Genomic DNA, 17,047 nt, shown 5'->3' on the forward strand with positions numbered 1-17,047 from the left:
TGTATTCACAGGTACTTACATTTAAAACAGGTGACTATGATTATCTGGTGAGACTTTTCATACATTATGGCCCAAAGGCATTCCTACCAACATTTCTGCTAACAACCCAATAATTGGTGATAGACATCTACTGCACCTCTTGGTAAGCCGTTTATGTGCTGTGAAGCTATTATCTCCACTGAATCATAGACTTCTGTTTGGATTTCGAATTTTTCTTCAGCTTTCACTGCTACATATGAGATCCTACAATGCCTTTTTCTACAAAGCTTTCTAAAAAGCTCCTTAGAATCAGATGTATTTTCCTGAGTTTACAAACAATACAAAGTGACCCAACTGCCTCTAACTTTCTCCTCCTTTAAGCTAAGCAGATTTAGTAAATTGTAAAACCAGTTTTTCAAACTTCCTTTCATTTTGCAGTTCTTTTCTGGGATCTTCCCAATTTTTCAAATTTTATCAGCATGGACTATCTTATTTCAAATATACTCCACATGGAGCTGTATAGCCAACCCAAAATGAGCCTTGTACCACACTAAAGCGCTGGTATTCACAGTGACTCAGTGGGAAATCTTGATGAGAAAGCTCAGTTACTTCAGAAGTCCTTTTACCCTTCAGCAAGTACCCTTTTACCTCAGTATAAACTGAGGTTTATACCAAAGAAAATCCACCTGTGGAAAAACAATGTATATTTATTGCATCCTTTTTATCACAGCCCTTGCTGACATAAAAAAAGTTCTAGTTTTATTCTACTCAGATGTTCTCTAGCATCTGCTTGAAATGGCACATAATTTTTTCACAATACCTTTAACAATGAAAGACACTACAAGAAATTCTGGCCAGGCCAGATTTCTGCATCTGCCCTATTATTGCCATGAAATCCATACTGTTTTCAGGAGTAGCTATTATAATGATGTTGTACCTCTGTAGCTCAATAATATGGTATTGCCACTGCTAGTACCAGGCCACACGCTTGGACCTGAGTTTGCAAGGCTTCAGGCGTTGTCTGAACTTGTCTTGACCTGCCAGGAACTTTGATTTAATCGCTTAAGCTGTAACAGCAGTTCTTCTAATGACCAGGTAGTTGTGGCTATTTTGTTTTATTTCCGCTTATTTTTGTGTCGTACAACCCACATTTTCAGATGGATAGTAGTATTCTGTGCAGAATGACATGTTTATAACTAACGTAAGTAAATTAATGTAGCAAAATACAGGTCTGGTACAACAGCTGATGCCTTGAAAAGTGGGGACAAAGGATGAGGCGTAAAGGACTACGGGCATGGGATGACAAGAGATGAGGCACAGGCTGGCACTGGCAATCCCATGGCTATAACCAACTTGCTAGTGATCAGTTACGTAAAATGCACCATATACAGAAAATTTTGACGTAACATGAATTTGCAGCCCAGTGAAGAAAAAGCAAGGTATAAATGAATGTTAGCAAACACATTAAAATTATCCCAACTGCAGCTTTGTAGCTTGACATTGGAAGAACTTAATCATAGAATGGTTTGGGTTGGAAGGGACCTCTAAAGGTCATCTAGTCCAACCCCCCTGCCATGGGCAGGGACATCTTTCACTAGATCAGGTTGCTCAGAGCCCCATCCAGCCTGACCTTGAATGTTTCCAGGGATGGGGCATCCACCACCTCTCTGGGCAACCTGTGCCAGTGCTTCACCATCCTCAGTGTAAAAAACTTCTTCCTTCTATCTAGTCTAAATCTACCCTCTTTTAGTTTAAAACCATTACCCCTTGTCCTGTCATAACAGGCCCTGCTAAAAAGTTTGTCTCTGTCTTTCTTATAAGGCCCCTTTTAAGTATTGAAAGGCTGCTATAAGGTCTCCCTGGAGCCTTCTCCTTTCTAGGCTGAACAACCCCAACTCTCTCAGCCTTTCTTCATAGGAGAGGTGTTCCACCCCTCTGATCATTTTTGTGGCCCTCTTCTGGACCCGCTCCAACAGGTCCGTGTCTTTCTTATGCTGAGGGCTCCAGAGCTGGACGCAGTACTCCAGGTGGGGTCTCACCAGAGCAGAGTAGAGGGGCGGAATCACCTCCCTCGACCTGCTGGCCACGCTGCTTTTGATGCAGCCCAGGATACAATTGGCCTTCTGGGCTGTGAGTGCACATTGCCGGCTCATGTCCAGCTTTTCATCCACCAGTAACCCCAAGTCCTTCTCAGCAGGGCTGCTCTCAATCCCTTCATCCCCCAGCCTGTATTGATACCAGGGACTTAACTTAAAATAGTAAATGTTTAAAATTCCTCAGTGACAGTGAGCATACAAAGATAAAAGGGACCCTAGCAGATTTCTCTCTTATTATCATCACATATATTTGCCTGGAACAGATCATACAAACCTAATTACTAACTCAGCTTGGAGAAAGGTTTTAAGTTTCAGCACAGACTGGTCAGAGATTTTTTTAATGATTAAAGCACAATTTAATTCTTTAATATTATAAATTAAAAAGGCATCTTCTTGATCTTAATACTGAAAGAAAAAGAAGAAGACAAGAGTCTCTTTAATACTAAGAGTCTCTTTGTTAGTGTGAAGACAAATAAATACCACTGTCTGACTTCGGCTTATACTCAGGGTTATTCCAGAAGCCCTCAAGGCAATTCCTCTCTTTCATTAAAATAACAAAATATTGAACCATAGAGCTAAATTTTGTCCCTATTTCCACTTCTGCAAACCCACTGCAGACAATGATGCTGCAAATACATAAATGAGTGCAGAATTTGAAGACCGTGGGATCTGTTAGTGTGAAGACAAACTGGACGTGAATGTTCCTTCCTCCAGTCCTAAGGATCACCCAGGTGACCAGACGTGATTCAGTGGCTACAAGACTATGACTGCCACAGCTTTGATTACCTCCTTTCATCCTTTTTCTTCTTTGGTTCTCTCTTCCCATCAGTCCATGCTCATGAGCAGAGGTGAAACAGAACTCAACACTGGAGGAACATCTACAAGGAGGATTTCCCAGGCTTCCCCTACATTCTCGTGTCAGAGCCACAACATAATACTGAGTCAGGTTTATCCCGACTGGATGAGTGTAAGTGAGGCAGCTAAACAAGACTGCGGTTCCCGTGGGAGCCTTTGGGAACCCAGCTGGGCTTTCATGCAACCCACACGCAGGCTGCTGCTGGCACAATCCAACCCAGTGGTCTTCAAGGACAGTGACTATGCCAGCCTCAGTAAATAGCCTTCTTTCATTTAAGTTTTCTTTTTAGCTTTTAGGTAGAACATGAGAAACCAGGCTTTCAAACTCTAAAATTATAGCGAGAACTTGCAGGAGATTTTAGGATTAAATTGCAAGCTTAAATTCTCAGTGATTTTTCTGTGCCTGTAATGAGATACTGTAAAATAAAATAAATATTATCCAAACCTGGATCATAATTTTTTTAAAAAAATTCAAATATTTTAATTAATTTTCTGTTATTCTTACTAGTACTAGAAACTATAAAACAACCTACGTATCCTTAAATACTTTCCTCCAGAGAAAAGATGGAAGAAGCCAAGTTTTTAAAAGCTTTTGTTATAACATTCCACGCTTCTGACCATCATGCTTTATGGCTCTATTATTTTCAACAAAAGCACATAACTTAAACATGCCTTTTCTTTTGGCATATTTATACTTCTCTGCAGTAGATTAAGGAAGCAATTTTCAATAAGATCACATTTTTTGAGTTATTTTGTTGCAAAATGGAAATAATTGGACTGTGATGAATACAGACTGCTAATAACTGCTTCCATTACATTTAAAGAAGAGATATCATCTTACCCAAAGAGCTATTATTCAGGACACTCTCCAAATACTTGACCATTGCCTCAATATCACTGTCCTGTGGATAAATGAAATAAGGAATAGCATTAGTGTGAGCACAAACTTAAATATAAACACTATGTACAAGAGGTATGATGATACAAACATAAAGGACATCACTTACACCAATGAGTGTCAACACTAGACTACAAAGGGTCTACATTGCTTAGTTTCTTCTCCTAAAACACCAGGCTTGGGAATGATGTTATATACAAACAATTATTTACATCAGATTCCTTGCAGAACACAAGTGAGTAGAACAACTGTGCATGGAGTTTAAAAAAGGTATGTTTACTGTGGAGGGTGGTGTGCGGTCTCTGAAAATACACCAGCATTTTATCATCGGTTAGTCCTGGAATATCTAAAACAATATTACATTGAAAAAGGCAAGTATGTACTTCTTAACTATGCCAAAATTTCTTATGCTTATGATAGCTGCCCACTGCAAATTAATACTCATGTTTCATGTAATTACATCTACTTACATATCTAGTAACAACGACTAATTGAAAAAATTTTAGTTAGGAAGAGATTTTAGCACTTTTCTATTTCAAGTATTCTGTTACCAGACAGACGATTAACAGTTTTGCCATGATACCTTTCATGAGAAAGGCTGTTTGTGTACACAGACGAAATTTAAAGATCTGGCCATTAGTCAATGATTGTGCTCCAGGAAGCAGATCACAATTTTGTTAAAGTCCAAGAGAACCTTGGTTTCTAGAAGCTGCTGCCACATCCCATTCGACAACATGGCATTTCTTGGCTATTTCAAACTGAAAGTCAAAATCTTGACCTTGCTGAAAAATATGCCAAAAATCTGTATTTTAAAAAATATTGAGAAGCCTATGGTTTTAAAATTTAAAACACTGGAATAAAAAGAAACAATATTGACCTCAGCTTCTATAACGGACAATCTGCTTTATATTTCCCTGTGATCTTACTCAAAATGCTCATTCTAAGTTTCTCAAACTGAGGAACTGCCAGTATACCTTAACAGGATAACAATAATTGTTGGCAATGACTGTTAGCTGGTTATTCACCTTTCGGTGCAAGTGAGAGCTGTTATGGATGAGCATGATCTAACTTCTTATAACCCTAAGTTGTTTCATGAGCTTACATTTGAAACAGACTCTGCTATTTTAGCTGAGGTTTGCAAGATGGGAATCAGCTTCTTGGTTGGCCATTTCAACAGATAACCCAAAGGCTCGTAGGTCTGAAGGAGCCTCTTTGCCCTTTTGGAGCAGCCTGTGGGGTCCTGGCTAGATAAAGTCAGCACCAGGGTTTCCAGCTCTGCAGCCCATCCAAAGTGCCTGAGTCACCTCAGATGACCAAGCTAATCTGAACCTGCCTAACTGGGGCTTTTGCCCAGGAAATGCTACAGAATGCATTCTATTTATATATACAATATATATTGAATATTGAATTAAGACAGACTTAATATTACAGATATAATTTCTCTGTCTTTGTAAAAAAAAAAAAAAGATTAAATGAATCTTTAGGACTTCATTAAAAAGTTATTAAATATTTTTCATTCAAAACTGAAAATTGATATTAATTTTCTGCTAATATAAATTTGTAATCATTTCTATTTTCATTATCACTAACAGTTAACTGCAAATCTATAGACAGACAGACAAAAACATGGTAAATGGCCACATACAATATTAATACAATTGCTTTAATGAAACCTTTTTTTCTTTTTTATGGGATAAAGATTGTAATTCCCAAACCTTTGACTTCTCACAACAGGACATCATATTTACTCCAAATATCACAACAGAGCTGATTTTCTCTCATTACGCTGTAAGGCAAAAGATACACTTTCACCACTTTCATCACCACTGGTTTGCAAGGAAACTAGCTGTCTTAACTTGGCTATCTTGAAATAAAATTTCAATGAGGAAAAAAGAGCGTGTGGTTTTCACACAGTGGTAAATAGGTGAATAAATGGTTAATCAACTTATGCTGAGGTAGAAACTACCTGTGCCTTTTCTCCACTTGGGTTTAGCAATCCAAGAGGATTTTAGCTGTTTTATTTAATATGCTTCTCTATTTAATGTATTTCTTTAATGTTTTGCAGAGAAAGCAGAGCCCTACAGAATAGGCAAGGGACTCTGGCAGATGCGCGGAAGAGAGGCACTCTTACGCATAAGAGCCAGCATGGATGAATGCTTGCGCACTTCAAATTCAGAACGAACCAACGAACCCCTTTCTAACAGCAACAGGCCATGCCAAGGCGCGTGTTAGGAATCCAGTGGAGCATTTTTTGGGTGACAGCACACAGACCACCCACAGCCGCTGGAGCTATGATAATTTATGCCAGCTGATTATCTGGTTTGACAACCTCAGAAGCGACCTGGAAATTGAAAATAGGAAGCTAATGTACCACATCAGTAAACTTTGTCATAATGAAGAGGGCAAATTTGTTATTATTGTCACTAAAAGAAAACACAAAGAACAAGGGGATAAACTGCAGTAAAAAGCATCCATTAGCATCTCAGCTAAATCAAAGCCGATGAAAACTTCACTGTGCACTAACTTTTCAAGATGAAACCTCTCCTAAGCTTCATATTTTTAAATTTTTTTAGAAACACTTTCTCATTCTCTTTCATGTTTTCCCCCTAATTAGAAACCAGTGTTCCTAGAAAAAAAACATGTAGAAAAGAGCCATTGGCTTGAAGAGGTAGAGGTCTGGAAAAGTAATTGGCAAATTGCTGCTGGAAATCTGGCAATCTGCATTTCTGCTCCAAAAGAGAGGGACAAAGGACGCTAAACTCCAATGCTACAACCAAGATGAGAGGTCCAGACGTGCTTAGGGTCTGAAATTGGTGGTAACTCCACATCTGCAACTGGACAATGTAGCTGAAAACACACAGGCGGTATTGAAAGATATCAACATGGGAAAAATAGCTGTCTCAGCTCCCATCCTAAACCTTTAAAATTATACCGTTCCAGTGCCTAACTCTACCTTCTTAACTGAAGAGGTGTTGCATCCCACGTAAGGCCACTACTTCTCAGTCTGTCTTGACATCTGTGGGAGCCTAATATAGCTTAAATAAATAGCTCAGATCTCTTTCTACATCATGTACCCCAATTGCACCATCAATTAGATGACTTTTCTGACCCCATGCTACTGCATGAACATCAGAAAATCTTTTTCATCGTTGTTCGAAGTAATGGGGTCACCAGGGAGCACCACCAGATGCAGCATTTCTGCACTCTCTGCACAGAAGTAACTAGTAAAGCAATCTTGGCATTGGAAAATTGAGAGATTTGCACAGATTAGGAAGGTAAATATCTTACAAGTCCTTATTCTGTGTTGCAGTAGAATGACTTCTTTATTAGCACACACCTCCAAAAGCTTAATTTATGAAGGTATTTTTGAAGAAAGGGTTTAAGAGTATGAATCCTATCATAGAAATAGGAGTAGGAGTTTTGGTATTAAGTAAATTACTGCAGAAGCAAACCCCTGCTATATACTAGCAAGTTCAAATCTATTCTGGCAGGATTTGAAGCTTATTATTAATACCGAGCATGATCCCACCTACCTTTGAGTGGGATTCATCTCACATAACTGTTGACATCCAGAATGAAGATGTCCCATGCATGCTAATAACTGTAGATCCCTTTATAATCACCAGAGAGAAAGAGGCACCTCTCAGCATATTCCATCTAACCTCCATTAGATGTTTACACCAAGATAACATTATTCCCTAAAATGCTCGCTTACTTCCCCTTACTGTACAGACTTTCCATTCAGTTAGTTCAGACATAGGTGTCCAGACTTGCACAGCTATGTTCAGTCTGCTTTGACCTCAGACTTACTGCAGAATTTTTCACTTGAGAAAGGGAAAATTAAAAATTTTGCTCACTTTCCAAGTAAAAGAAAAGGGGATTGTGTCAACACCCAGGAACACACTTCTGCTTTATCTAAGGTGCTGGGGTTCAACATGAGAAAAAAACCACAGACAATTAGTTTCTTTGATAGAGGAAGTCCTATAAGGCAAATGGTCACGGGGGTGCTTTCCAGTCAGTCTGAGCAGGCCAGTTCGAAGAGGGTTAATGCTCTGTGTGCACACAGACTGCTGGTAAAGCAAAGCCTCAGGGCCATCGTGGTTTGATTCAGACAAGAGGTGCCAGTGGGACAGCTCTTACAGCCCACGGTGACGGTTCTTGTCATCGCCGGATTCTGAGTCACCACAAAATGAGGGAATGTTGCTGCTCAGATCTGACTGCCAACACCTAATTTATTCTGCATTATTGAGAGATCTATTTTTATCTTCTGCCCTTCATTAATTCTAAGCAGCAGTCTGCCTGTTCAAAAACACTATTGATTGACACTTAATGATACTGTCAATGAAAGTTGAATGAAAATTTCAAAAGGCGTTCTAAAAAAAAAATTATCTGAGAGTCTGATGAAAGTGAGCAATAATTTATTTTCGAGAGTATCTTGTGGTAGACTTTCTGGGCAACAGAGTGTTTGCATGTCCATGTGTTGCGGGTAAACACAGACCCAGCAAACTGAAAAAAAGCATTGTCTTAGATATTCCACTGATTTACAATTGACTAATAATTTCTTTGGACCAGTACTGTATAAACTGATCCTGAATTTTAAAACATCCTGTGTGTTTAGTTTGAAAGCTAGGAGGACATTTCTAGATTGAATGAAGCTATTTCTGAGTTTAATTGGTGAGAGAATTTCAGGACTCCCTGCTGCCATGGTAGAAGTAGAGTTCTGATTTCTCACACAAACATTTTATTTTTGCCTTTAAAACTACATCTTAAAGAAGCTATTAGTTCAAAATTTTCAAAAATCAGTACAAGTTATTTATAAATTAGTGAGGAGTATTAGCATACGTGGTAGGTTCCCTAAAATGCAAAAGACTTCACACTCTGTTCTGCACAATTTGTGCATGAATTCAGAATAACATATATGATCCTAAGCAGAATCAGACAGTACCATTTAGAGCCGCTGTACACAATACTTTAAGCTGGTGGCCCAGGGGAGAAACGATTGTTCCTGAATACCTTAGAAAGATCCATCTTCAGAACTGACTTGGGCGTTTAAGTTCATTGATTTTACTGAGACTTGATCACTGGAGACAAGATTCATCTCAGCTCATTCTGATCAGATCTAAATTAGGTGCCTTTTCCAATAATCTTCAACCTTCTTCAAACTGCAATCCCCAAGACTTTCTTGTGGCAGCCTCACCTAATAAAGCTACTTTAAGCCTTTCAATAGTAAGTTTTCTCTTCACTGGCACTTTCTGAGATTCTTGGGAAAGTCTACAGATTTGCTGCTCAAGTCTTGCAGTTTTTTAGGCTCACAGTTCATCACACTGTCCTAGAAAATATGTCTAATATAGGCAGGAAGAAGCGGCAGCTAGAGGTGCCTATCTGTCCCTGGGAATTAGAGCTGAAACTTAGATTTTATGTTTGAAACATACTTTCAGCTTTAACTTAATTTACCCATAGCTAACACGTGAGAGAACCCCACTCTCAGTGTTCTACAGTCACAAGGAAGTTTACTGACAACAATCCGCCTTGTGGCATTCATAGAAGTGTCATCCTTAATCTTGAAGTAATGCAAGAATCTTTCTCATCAATGACTCAGCAGAATTACATATGCATACATATATAATTAATTCATGATATTGATAAACACACACGTCCTAACAAAAACAAATTTCAGTAACATCAGTAGGACAAAATCTTGGAAGGCGCTTAATTTTCCCATGAGCATCAAGTGCACACTGTTTTCCCAAAGGGGACATATACCTGGTGGTTTGTCTTAGAGACCATCTGTGATGCTTCCACATCCTCCTCCTCTTCACTGCCTTCTGAACAGGATTCAAACTCATCATTATAATATTCTTCTGCAGTTTCTGGGTCTTCAGGGATCTCTAGAGGCAATTACAAGTTTAAAGTATATAGACAGACAATATGCATGATGTTAAAAAGATAAAATGGATTTTATACCACCCATGTTATGTCACTAGCAATGCATTCTGTAATTGAAATCAAGGGGTAGGTTCTCAGATTAAAATGTTCATCTTTGATGACATGATAAGCAGTGTTAAAGCTGTCTCTGGCAAAAAGTCAGATCCTCATCATATGTAAATCAATGACTTCAAAGGATCTATATTGATTTTGGCCTGAAATCACTGAACCATAGAATAATTCAGGCTGGAAGGGACCTCATGGGATCATCTAGTCAAAGCAGGGTCAGCATTGAATTGAATCCAGCTTTCATGAGCTGAAATTATGCCCCAGTTTGGTTTTCTGTAACACACGTAACCTGTAGCGAATACAACTGCTAAGCTAAAATGGAAAATAATATATACCAGGCACATGTTTAAAAGATAAAAGAAATAAAACCTATATCTTTCTCCAAACTTTCCTGAAGCAAAAGCATAACAAAATAAAAGAAACTGGTGGAAAGTCAAGCTACGCATACCTGGCTGTTATGCCCTCTCAATTTGCTACTATCACAAGTTTTAGTAATAGCAGTGAGTGCAATATAAATATAGCAAATGAGCCCATGAAGTACAATAATTGTTACTAAAACTCAACATATTCATCACAGCATGAAAGACACCCCAGCCACTCCGCTCCGGGTGAAATCCTTTAGCATCCCAGACTCTGTAAGTAAGGAGTTAGTGAAACAGCTCGAGGCCTGACTGCACCTGCTTCGGCGGGCTGTCCTTTCTCAGCAGAAGCTCCTGAACATATGTTGAATTTTAAGCAGAGGCTGGATTGCAGTGACTATTTGAATAAAAAGCAGAATCCCCACTTTTCTAGACAGAAAGCTGCAAGGCAAAGAGTTGCCCACGGGAGACATCAGTCAGCAGCAGCAGACCAGGGAGCCCAGCTCGCCAGCCATCCCATCAGTAGCCCCAAGCATTCACGGAAAGAGATACGCCAGGAGAGCTAACCCCCATGGCAGTCCCTTACTGACTTACCAAGATAAGTTACACCAAGCCCAGGAACAATATTTTTATGCTAACAGTTTTCAAAAAGAAAATGTTTGGTATCCATCTTTGCCTGGTATTATTACAAGAAATGTTAGTTGAAGACAAAAACAGCTTAATATTCAGCTGCCATAAACCACCATAGTCCTAACTTTAGCTAATGCTCATTTCCACTATTCCCTTCAATTAAGTCTATCACTTTAAAGAAATATAAACTAACTTATCTTAAATATCACTGCATTGAAATAAATTATATTTATTATATATTATATTATATACATTATATATATTATATATTCATCCAATAATATGCCATTAAAAATGCTTAACAGATTTTTATTTTATTTGTTTCATGTGGATAAACATAAACAAGGGAATACAATTAAAATCCATTAAAAGGCATTGGAGTTTGGGCAGGAGGAACAATTCTAATCTTTAAGGCATAAGAAAGAGAACTGAGGAAAAAAGTGAAAATGTATTTACCTGCAGCACTAAGTGGTTGAAACTCTCGTGTTGAGATATTATCTCTACTATCTACTGTCTCCAGAGTATTTTAAAAAATACTTCCTTTTTTTATAAACTTGATTTACCTCCAAAATGCTGACACATTTTCACTCAGTTTTCTTTGTTTTAAGATATTTATGGAACCTGCATAACAGCACCATGCTCCACTGCCACAATTTCTAATCCTTCCTTCTTCTATTTTTCACTTTTCTCAGTTTAAAAAAAAAGAGGATCAATACATGGGCTTCCAGGAGAAGAATGCCCCCAACCCAAAAATTTTTTCCCACAGAAGAATTTATTATTGTGTTTAATTGTTTGAGTTCTACAAAGTGCCATTTGACAGAAAAGCTGAACATTTCATTTAAAAAAAAAAAAATCTTAAATATAATTCCTTTTTAGCATGGGAAGAACGCTACTAAATGAAGACACATCTCCTTTTCCAGACGGAGTGAACATTAATTTTTCTTTCTTGCAGAAAGGCTGCCATTCCTGTGATTAGTATAATTTTATTAGGTTCATCTGCATTCTATCTATGTGTATATATGCATTCAAATACATATGAATCAGCCTATTTATTGTGCTATAATGCAAACATTGGACTACGCTAGTGTTTTCTGAGTCGTCTTCTCCTCCCACATCCTGTATTTGTTTACTGCTGCACTAAAAAATGCAATCCTCCCCCTCCCAACAAAACAAGGTATCAAAATCAGTCTTTTTACTCATAAATGTAACTTCAAAATGTCTGCTCTGGCTACAGTAAAGCTCTATAACTTGTGAGTAGCCCGTGACCAGCCAAAACTGCTGAAGCCTCTGAACTATGTGGCGGGGGTGGCACTGCCTGTATCGCACTTCCACGCCAGCTTTTGCATCCTTGTCAGAATTGCTCGCTTTACCATTTGTGAAATTTTTTTTACCACTGTTCATATATGGCCAGTTAATCCAAGCTCAGTAACACAATTTTAAAAGCTAGTTCAGACACTAGAGATGTTCCAGGGTACACAAGTTTACTGGCCCTGATTCAGAAACTATTCCAAGTGACATTTCTGAAAGAAGACAGCATGTCCAGTCGATGAGAACTTGGGATTTAGCTAATACAAGTCTTTCAAACTTCTTGGGTTTATGACAAGCATCTTTAAAGAAGGCAGCTTCCAAAAAACATCAACACGTTCATTTAGACTATATGGTTCCATATAACAGTTCCTTGAGTCCTGCTAAGTAGAGCCAACTCCCAGTCATCCATGTGCATGAGGCAGAGACACATCTCTGGTTCTCTGCTGAATTAATCTGAGTGCAGAACAGCTTATTTGGCTGAGACCCAGGATCAGCCAAATTTCAAGAACACATAAAGCTGGCTTTAGCACAGCAGATATCATAAATCAACATAGCGCGCTGTACCCATGCTGGCCTAGTAAAGTCTAAGTGCAGGTAACTTGAGTGAGCTGGTATTTTCATCTCAGGGCAGGCACTGTCAGGGCAGATTGGGCCCCATATTCTTCCATTTCCATGTCTGCAGTCCATCTGCCAGAATATTTGCTACCTGAGTTTTCCCATGATCCTGAATATTTCACACACACTCCCAATTTCCACTAACCTGGCAGCAGAAGACCTGTTACTGCCACCATCCCTGAACATTACTGATGCAGTTGCACACCTCGGTAATGTAGCATAGAAGAAAACTCCTTGGTTTATGCTTTCAGAGGAGTAGTTTTAATGAAAATGTTGATCTTTGGGCTAGGTCTGTTTGACTTTTGTTTACACACCTTTGCAGAGCCTAGCATAAACTCCAAGGCCAGGACCTTGACCCTGTCCTTTGTTCTGACCTAAAATAGAAATTAAGCCTATTTGTGCCTGGAAGGTACTTGGGTAAAAAAGTGGTGCTAGTGAGGTGAACATCAACTCTACCATATCGAAAGAGGAAATGAAACCGCTGCTGCAGAACCCAGGGTACCCTGCCTCTTCGTTTCGACACCTGGACTGGAAGAAGAACAGCGTCACATTTAAGAAGGTCCTGACACCATCTGCAGCCCATTGGACACCCTTGCTCACACAGCACTCCTGACCTGCTCGAGCACAGCAAGTCCAAATCACCCCATTCCTTGCATGCGACAAAGTCAACCCTGTGCAGCATACACGTGGTAGGCAGGGACTCTGATTTCCTCGCAGACCCTTGGAAAAGAAAGGTGACTGTAACATCCTATATAAAGGCTTCTAATACTGCGCCAGCTGGTAAAACGTGCAGCCTGATGGCCGCAACGCCGCTGTAATATAGCTGTCCCTCAGATACCTGTTCTCCCTCTAGTACAGCATACTTATATGCTCCATATGGAGCACAAAGGAAGATCTCTATGGTTGCTTCTGCCCCCTCATGCCCCCCAGTCTGTCAGCTGATCTCTGAAAATACATTACATTTTATCTACCTGTGCGTATTGCACTAAGGCCAGTCATGGTACCTTTCATTCGCTTACAAAGCACATCATTTAGAACAAATTCAGCTATTGCTTATACATTGCTAGGCAGCTTAGGTATAGCATTGAGACACTTGATATCTGCTATTAGATATTCAAAAGAAAATGAGCTCTGAATAATAACATTCTCTTTAGATTTCTTTCTATATATTACCATGATAGCAGAAGGAAGGGTAAAAACCCATTATCTAAAAAAATCATAAAAGCACAGTTATCTCCCAAGAAGACAAGCTATGCAGAAAACAAAGGAATGCGATACTTGTAATATTTTGCTTAAATCCACCAAGAGCTTGTTCCAGGTAGCATGGTAACTTGGCAACAACAACAGTTTTCTCCAAAGAGATGAAAATACTTTGATAAATATCTTTAATTTTCTCCTGCCTTGAAGTCATACTTATAATAGGTGCATTGACGCAGCATTCTCACATTCCAGTGCATGCAGAAAACAATAAGTAAGGCCCCTTCTATATAAAAAAAGGAGAAGAAAAAAGAAAACAGAACAGTATAACATATGATAATTTTCACCACTTGTATTCACAGTAACAAAGTCACACTTGGCTCTTAAGGATTAGTGTACTTTTTTAATCCTGAGGCATCATCACATCTCTGGAAAAAGGCAGATTTTCTCAGCTGTCACTTTCCTATCTTAAGGAAGAAGTTGTTATAGTTTCACACAGCTACACTCCTCGGTCTGCGCAGTCCAACAGACAGCAAAGTGAGGAGCAAAGCATTCGACTGCTCTGACAAACGTGTGCTGTCATGAGATATAATGCACTCTTAATGTTACGGTGACATGAACCAACACACTGAAAAGCAGTGCTATATAGCGGCTGTCATGGGCTACCACATTTCTGCTACCACACACTGCCACAGAGAGCTTGAAAAATTGAGAAGGGGAGCCAGGACACAGACACTTGCACTGCCGCCCTTGCAAGGCTTTGTACATGAGCCTCGCTGGGGACTGAGGCAAGAGCAGAGAAAACCGTTCCTCCGCCTTCTGCTTCTGCATTGCGCTGGGCTGCAAGACAGCCCACCGGCAGGACCGCACCAATGATGCAGAGGTGCCCCATGTCCTTTCCTTTCTGTGGAAACTCACCAGCAAACTCCAGTTTGATCCCATCAGAGGATGCGTTACCTGCCGGAGCAAATGCTGCAGCAGCCCCCACGGTGGAGCGGGGCTGGAGCGCCTGGGTGTAAGGAGGGGCTGGGAGACCGGGGTCCGTTCAGCCCTAAGAAGGGAAGGTAAAGGGGAAACCTTATTGTTGTCTATGACTATCTGCTCAGAGGATAAAAGGAAGATGGAGCCAGACTCTTCTCAGAAGTGCACGGTAATAGGACAAGAGGCAACAAACACCAGCTGGAACATCATAAATTCCAATTTGACATCAGGAAAAAGAACTTTTACAATGAGAATGATCACATCCTGGAACACGGCTTAAAGAAGCTGCGGGAGCTCAGTCCTTGGAGGTGTTCAAGACTTGACCAGACACAGCCCTGAGCAACCTGATCTGATCAGACCTGCTTTGAACAGGGGATTGGACTACAGACTGCCAGAGGTCCCTTCCAACCTAAATTACTTTATGATTCTGTGGTTACATGATGCGCCACAAACAAACTGTTTAGAATTACACCAGATCTATTTGTGTGTATGCGCATATTTAACATACACACTCACAAGCTAAGCAGAAACTTGCCTGTTTCTGTATGCCCCTGCAACGTGTACACATTCTCACAAATCACTGGCAAAAGGAGACAGTGAGCAGGGCTGGCCAGCACTCTTCAGAACAGTGCATCAGTTATCACAGAGGGAGAAAACAGAAAGGGATTTCTCCCTTCAAGGGAGAAAACAGAAAGAACCGAAGCATCGTCGCTAGGAGAGAGGTTTGAAACATAGAGATATGTTTCCCTGAGCTACATAATCCTGAATGAGAAATTCTACCGCAAAGGAAAGCAAGGGCTCTGCGCCCCTCTGCAGCTCAGGTCAATACTCATACGATTAGGAAAAATAAGATAACTCCATTATTATAATTTAAGCTCACTCAGATTGTTTTGTGGTGTTTTTTTTTTTCCAGTGCAAGACAAAAAACTCCAACTTTAAAAGTTTCCATCAAAGAGAATCGCCATCCTTTGGTCAGCTATAGACACAATATGCATTACTAAGCTCTGAAGCTTCATTGTTCATTCAGTGGAAGCTTTTGTCCGGCTCTTCTAAACTAGACTGAAAAAGACTCTCAGAAAATGTGTTGTTTAAGAAATTAACTAAGGGATGTAACAGGACTTTTGTGCCCATGAAAGTCCTGTATGATCCTTTTGGCTAAGCACAAAAGGACTATGGAGTCATTAAAAGAATTACCTTCTGACCTGGCCGTGTACAGCACAGACGTAAAGTAAAATGGGTTGTTCTAAATGAGAACTAGAAATATAACCAAAGTTAAACATTAACGGTTTATAATTCTCCTTTTAGCATTTTAAAAAGGAAAAAAGCTTCGATTCACTTGTGGGCTTCACTGAGTGATGATTTACCTATTGTGAAATGTCTAGGAAAAATAGAGATAAAGAGGATGTAAATCAGAGTAGCCTTATGGGGATCTTCTACTACTTGATGTTAGAAATAAAGTAGCTAGTTGAAAATGTTTTTTCCAAGGAAAAATTACTTTTTTTTTAACCAAAATGAAATTTCCAAGAAAAATGTTTTATTTGAAGGACACAGTTGTTTTCCCCAAACCTTCCACCTCATGGTATTTTATCAGTATGTACAGAGGCAAAGCATGAGAGGAAAAAAGGAGTTGCTAAAAGGAGTTGTTAACAAAAATGAACAGCAAGAAGGAACACTTTCATCACATTTTTTCCCTAATTTTCTGAGTCGTTTTCTTGGGTTTTTCTCTTCTGATTTTCTAATTGTCGTGTATACAGAAATGGGAGCTCTGGTAGGCAATGACAATGAAGATGATGCCATGCTGCCTGTCAAGCACAGTTTAAAGTTCAGCGAATCTAAAAATTTTCCAAATATTCAGAAATCCTTTTAGTACTGATGAATGAATGAAGAGAAAGAACAATATAGTGATGTAGTCAATAACAGGGAGCACTTAGTGAGTCTTGGAAGCCATTTCCTTTATGCACAAAGAGGCCCTATTATTGTAAATGTTGCCCTATTGTTTGCACAGTTTCCAGCAGGAACAGAGCAAGAGCTGTAAATTAAAGGAAAAATGACCATGAAGCTACCTTATGACATCAATTTAAAACTACCTTAGTCTTTGAGTTATTTTAAACTTTTTTGATCAGTCAAAGCATACT

At 39.4% G+C, this 17,047-nt stretch overlaps 1 protein-coding gene across 1 annotated transcript in view; it reads right to left on the reverse strand.

Moving 5' to 3' along the window:
* The window catches only part of NEK11 (NIMA-related kinase 11), a 104,681-nt gene that overhangs the window by 22,587 nt on the left and 65,047 nt on the right, over positions 1 to 17,047 (reverse strand). Inside the window, exons 12-13 of the mRNA XM_009331255.1 lie at positions 9,592 to 9,716; positions 3,772 to 3,832 (exon numbers count right to left, since the gene is read on the reverse strand). Of these exons, the coding sequence (XP_009329530.1) occupies positions 3,772 to 3,832; positions 9,592 to 9,716 (186 nt within the window). The remainder of the gene's footprint in view (positions 1 to 3,771; positions 3,833 to 9,591; positions 9,717 to 17,047) is intronic.

This window comes from Pygoscelis adeliae, unplaced genomic scaffold (genome assembly GCF_000699105.1).
Source record: "Pygoscelis adeliae isolate BGI_AS28 unplaced genomic scaffold, ASM69910v1 Scaffold99, whole genome shotgun sequence".
Lineage (NCBI taxonomy): Eukaryota > Metazoa > Chordata > Aves > Sphenisciformes > Spheniscidae > Pygoscelis > Pygoscelis adeliae.